The 6,000-nt window shown below is 39.5% G+C and overlaps 1 protein-coding gene across 1 annotated transcript in view; it reads right to left on the bottom strand.

The window, feature by feature from the left end:
• Positions 1 to 1,167: 1,167 nt before the first annotated feature.
• LOC149165913 (alpha/beta-Hydrolases superfamily protein) overlaps positions 1,168 to 6,000 on the bottom strand; it is a 233,563-nt gene continuing 228,730 nt past the window's right edge. The window contains exon 4 of the mRNA XM_089432419.1: positions 1,168 to 1,909. Coding sequence (XP_089288545.1) covers positions 1,447 to 1,909 — 463 coding nt within the window. The 3' untranslated portion in view covers positions 1,168 to 1,446. The remainder of the gene's footprint in view (positions 1,910 to 6,000) is intronic.

Below are 6,000 nucleotides of genomic sequence, written 5' to 3'. Positions count from 1 at the left end.
TATAAAGGAGATGACAGGAGGGATTAGGCACTTGAAATACCAGCTTGATAAAATATGGGACATTAGGTTAAGTTTTGTCCCAATACAACCCCAAAAATCATTAAAAGTGCCCATAGATCTATTAGTGAAAAGAATAATGAAGACAAAGCAACTATTCAACTTGAAGAGTTGGAGGAGCAGCTAGAATCTAAAAATCCACAGGCATATCCAAGATAGAGGAAAACGAGAGGAACTCCGCAAGCTCACCTTTCTTTGTTCTGAGACGTGTACTTTGGCCACAACCTTCCATAGATCAGTGGTTAAAGAAAGGAGAAGGGAGAAGCAAACATGCCATTTATAAATCAGTGGTTAAATATAGGAAAAGGGAGAAGCAAACATACCATTTAGTACTGCCAAGAACAATTCATTATGCTAGGCAATGTTTAATGTTTTTGTTGGTGGTGGTGGCTCAAGATCTGGGGCCCCTGCTGCTAACTGGAGTTGAATGGGCCAATTCTTTAAAAGAAAAATGTTGATACCACTACTAGAGTAGATGACCAAGAAAAATCATGGGCGTTCACTGGAGACACAATGATTTGTGATGGTTGGCCAGATGGAAAGGCAACACCCTCAAATTCTTGCTACATTGTTCCAGGCGAACAACATTTATTTAATCTATTAATGCATCCTCACATATATCATTGTTGTGTGAATTGCTGAATGAGTTCCGCCAAAAGATAGGTGTGCAAGCTTACAAGACTCGGTTTAGTGCAAGTTGAATAAATTCCAGACAACGATATTAGTTGCGTCTTCAAGGTCTTTTTCTATAAAGGCCATTTTGTAGTCTTAAGAATTCTCATGTTTATTCGATTTCAGTCACGTTAAAATGGTTCGCATAGGGTAAAAACTGTGTATGCCATTGTTTCATAATAAATATAACATGTGTAGCTTGTGTCGTCTGGTTAATGAAAAGATAGATATTTCATAAGAAGAATGAATAAGCAATGTTGAACGTATAATATTTTGTGACTTACATGTTTTAAGGCCCATGCTGCTGTAGAAGTCTACCATCGACGTGCCATTAAAATTTAACAAATAACGAAATAATGATGATATAAAAAGTGAACATAAAATAGACTACAAAGCAGAACATTATGGTGTGCCCAACGTAACATTTTGAGAACGGGGTAAATTTCACACGTAAATGTTGTATAGAATTTGGGAAATGATCAATTTTAGTCACCAATTCCAAGTGCCTTCATAGCTGTAAAATTGATTAATACACACAAGAAAACCTATACTGTTACGTAGGTCCCGCGCTTAAGAATAGGTGCTTCCGATTCTTGCAGCAAAAAAGAAAATTTATCTTTTAACACAATGCCCTTACGTGCATTTTCAATGGTAACTCCTAAAAATTAGTATAACGCAAATCGTGTGTAAACTTGTGCAGTACCCTGAACTAAAGCATCACTTTACCTGTAATTCTTTCAGAAACACAAACAGTTCATCTGAAACTGACCCAGGGTATTCCTCTTGTGGAAGAAGAGCACCTGGAACTTCAACAAACTTAGAAATCCCTTTAGCGCCACGAAGAGCATCCATCTCAGCTTTTGATCGTTTCGGAGCATTCTTTGTTGACACAACCAAAACAGGAATCTTACTTTCCAATTCAGCAAACAGTGCCAAAAACTCCTCCCTTGTTTGAACAGGATCTAGCATGCCCGTCAAAAAGGCCGCAGGTGCATAACGAGCACCTTCTCTTTTTGTCAAGGAATATCTGCTCTCAACAAGAGAGGAACTAACGTTATTGGCATCAGCGTAGACATGAGATTTATATTGTGACTCGATACTTTTCTCGTTACTCACTAGAACATTGTACATCATCCAACCAAGGGCAGGTGCTCGCAAGGCAGTCCTCAAGAATCCATACCTGTAAAAGATCAACTAGCTGTTAGAGACATTCATCAAGATCAGCGATTACGAATGTTAGTCAAGATCAATTGAACTACTGTCAAAAGATTAGAGAATATTAATTGTTTAGGAGAAGTTGATTGCAACAGCATGTCAACAAATAAACAGATGACAGGATAAAATAGAATTTTGATAAAACAATGTGGACACCCTTTAGTGTAGGGAAACCTTTTCCACTATTCTTAGGAAGGGGTGCTTGCCTGAGCAACTATTGAAATTTATATTTTATTATTGTCCAGAAATGACCAAAATAGGTAGACGGGACTCAAAGTACAACATGCAGTAACAGTAACAACCAATAGTAACAGCTATTGACTGGAGCTTCCCGTGAGACTTGGACTCTAGCTAATACCACAGGTTTTCTAATTCTTACCGTGTTCTATTTTAAAAAATGTCTGCCATAATAGATAAAATATCATCCAAGGTTACTATCTGTACTCTTCCATGATATAAATCTGTGTAAGATACCCTCCTGGGAGTATCTTAAGTTTCCCAACAAAACTCTGAGATTTTATTGATTTGGTCACTAATGAATTTCGTCAAACAGTTTGATGACGCATGGCTGTAGTTGGTATTTCTTGTATTTAGTTTCAAATGAGTGCACACAGTGATAAATATAAGTTTCCAGAACACTTCCAATAGCAGTATGCAAATAATAATGAACTCAGAAAATAAGCAGACCACTAGTAATTAATATCAACAGCAACATTAACACTATTGTTGATTTGGGGTAGCATCGGATGTGCTCTAGCCATGCAAATTGGTGGAGAGGCTAAAGCCCATGAGATTTCCAAAACCCAAAAATGGTTTGGACAGATTGTACCCGGTTTGGGAGATATTAAAATAATTAATATTTTTAATGGAGTTCCTAAGTCTAAACTTAGGAAAAATAAAATATTAATGGTTATTAATATAAAATTGGGTTAGAGGTTCTAAAAGTCACGGCCAAATCTAATTTTAGCCATTGATTAGAGATTTAATCTCTGCCGTTGAAGGACCAACGAGAAAAATATAAGAAGAGGGTTGTGGGTCAGTTGGAGAACACACTAAAGTGATCAGTGATTCTATTCTTTAGAGCGGGGTTTGCTAAGAGAGATAGAATCAGTGATCAATTGCAGCGAGGGGCAGTGAATACAAGGCAGAAAGACAGGGAGTGTGTCGAGAGACCAGCGCAGAAGCAGAGAGAGGCAGACGCAGAGCCAGAGGGAGCCACGTAGAGGCAGCAGAGACTCCGCAGAGCCAGAGGTAGCCACGCAGAGGCAGCAGAGACTGCGCAGAGCCAAAAGCGGCCCGCGTCATCCACGTAGAGGTTGTCGAAGTGACGCAGAGAGCCATAGAGGCTGTGCAGAGCCTCAGTAGGCTGACGCGGAGGGTTTCAGGCTGACGCAGAGGCCAACAGGGCTTACACTCGGCTTCAGATTGTGCTGGAAAGGGATTTCATGGCGCAGGCTTTCCGAATACCTGTTTCCGAAGAGAGGTATCACTGCCAGAGTTTTTATCTCTGTCGGGTTAGCCAGTTTGGCACCCAGTGTACTCATAAAAGAGCTGCTTAATAATAAAACCCTCAGTTAGCTGCACCGGTTTTCCCGCATTGGGTTTTTCCGGGGACATTAGACCAAAAATAACGGTGTCATTTGTGTGTTTGTTTCTATTTTCTTTAATCGATGATCTGTAATGTGTTGAGCATGCACTTGTATTTATTTTCAGTATTTACATGATAAATAACTTGTTAATTAACAAAACAAGTATGTAGGAATAAATCAGTAAAGTGCATGGACGGTTTCTGACTGTTAGACTTAACTTCAACAACTATCTTCATTGAAAATGGCACACAAGTACACAGCAAATAAAGAGCATATTTCAGAACTGATTACAATAAAAACCCAGCCTTCAAACCTGGTATGTAATGCCCAGAAATATGGCAGCCATAGTTTTATATCCCAGCATAAATATCAGTCTTCAAATAAAAATATCAGTCTATTAATGGCAGCTCAAACTGGTACAGAAAAAAATGATTCGGCCTCTTCGAAATGGCTGAGACTCAACCAGCAACAAAAGGCAATAACTCAGCCCTTATTCCCACAGCGTAATCCAATCCTCTTGTTAGAAACTCAGCTCAGATGTGAATCAGGTAACTAAGCCAGCAAACTGGAAATGTCTCTGCCTTCTTCTACAGTGATAACTCAGCTCCACACATAACAAGATAACTTGTTGTTCCTTCAAGAGAAATTCAGCCACCATAACAGAGGAAATGCAGCCCTTGTGTGAAGATAAACTCGGCCCCTTTAAGATATCAGTCCCAACTCTGAAATAAGAGAAACTCGGCCCAGCGACAATAGAGGGTAACTCGACCCCCCTTTTTGCAATGTAAATCGACCCCTGAACCTATGGCAGTGTTTGGCCCTCAAGAATGTTTCTCAAATGTGGCTCTCCTTCTCCAAAAGCTTGGCCTGCAAATAGATATATGGAAAGCCAAATCATTAGAAGATAAAATCAACTAATAACATTGTTACCTCCATTATCGTTCCCCAAATCTTCTTCTTTGTTGAAGCACAATGGTGAACTCTGAGTGATTCAAGCTCCGACTACCTAGGGTGTGTAGTCTCAACACCGAAACTAGCAATCTATAAAGTTTCCAAAACCCTAGACTCTTCTCCAACAGCTCTCTAAATTTTCTTTTTTCTCAAATGGAAAAAGACTAGAATATGGAGAAACTCTTCATTTTCCCTTTTTTATAACTTGTTTGCTATTTTTGCCACATTTTTACCCACTTATTTTTATAAATTCGCTTTAGTGGGTTTTTCCATTTTATAAATTAAAAGTGAGTTTTCATTAACTTAAGACATGTCTCTATTTTTATCACTTTAGTATTTGTAATTTTTTTCCTAGGTGAATCATGTACCCTTAGTTAATTTCCCCACCTTAGCCTACAGGAACTTTATTAGGCTAGCGGAATTCCCCCATATGTTGAAGTTTCTAAGTCTACTTAATTAGAAACCCTCCATGCACTTTATCTGATTTATTCCAACCTACTTGTTCTGTTACTTAACAAGTTATTTACAATGTAAATACTGAAAATAAACACTAGTGCATGCTCAACATATTACAGATCAACAACTGAAAGAAACAGAAAAAATCACACCAAATGACACCGTTATTTTTGGACCAATGTCCCCGGAAAAAACTCAATGTGGAAAAACCGGTGCAGCTATTTGAGGATTTTCTTATTAAGCAATATCAGAATACAATCTGGGTGTCGAAACTGGCCTACCCAATAGAGAATTTCCTTGGCAGTAATACCTCTCAGTTTGAGACAAATCTCTTGGCTAAAACTCTGAATAATCCTTCCAGTAGCTCCTTAGCTCCAATCTGCCCCAGAAACCCCAACGTCAGCCTTTTCTGGACTGCGTCAGCCCCTCTCTGCCCAACGTTGGCCCTGCGTCACCCTGAATGGGTCTGCGTCACCCTTAGGAGGCCCTGCATCAGCCTTCTGGCCCTCTACGTCAGCAACGCTGGCCTCTCTGAGGCTCTACGCAGCTCTCGGCTACCTCTGTGTGGCCCTGTGTGAGCCTTGGCAGCTACTGCGTCACTCTCTCTGGCTACTTGCTTCTCTCCTAGCACTATCTCTGCCTCTCTGTTCTTCTGTATTCAATTCCCCTCAGCAACAACTCTCGATCACTAATTCTATCTCTCTTAGCAAACCCCTCTCTAGAGAATAGAATGACTAATCACTCTAGTGTATTCTCCAAGTGACCCTCAAGCCTCCTTTTATACTTTTCTCGTTGACATATCAACGGCCGAGATTAAGTCCCTAATCGACGGCTAAGATTAGATCTGTCTTGATCCATGTCTTTTGGACCATTCTAACACAGTTTTATATTAATCCACATTAATATTTTAATTTCCCTAAGTTTAGACTTAGGGACTCCATTAAAAATATTAATTATTTTAATATCTCTCTAACTGTTTAGAATCTACCCAAACCCTTTGTGGGTATTGGAGATCTCATGTGCCCTAACCTCTCCACCAAATTTCGTGGCAAGAGCACAT

This window comes from Pinus tabuliformis, chromosome 5_1 (genome assembly GCF_031772625.1).
Source record: "Pinus tabuliformis cultivar Carrire ecotype Pingquan chromosome 5_1, CPIR1, whole genome shotgun sequence".
Taxonomy (NCBI): domain Eukaryota; kingdom Viridiplantae; phylum Streptophyta; class Pinopsida; order Pinales; family Pinaceae; genus Pinus; species Pinus tabuliformis.
The sequence above is the reverse complement of the archived record's forward strand: the minus strand, read 5'-3'. Positions and strand labels throughout refer to the sequence as shown.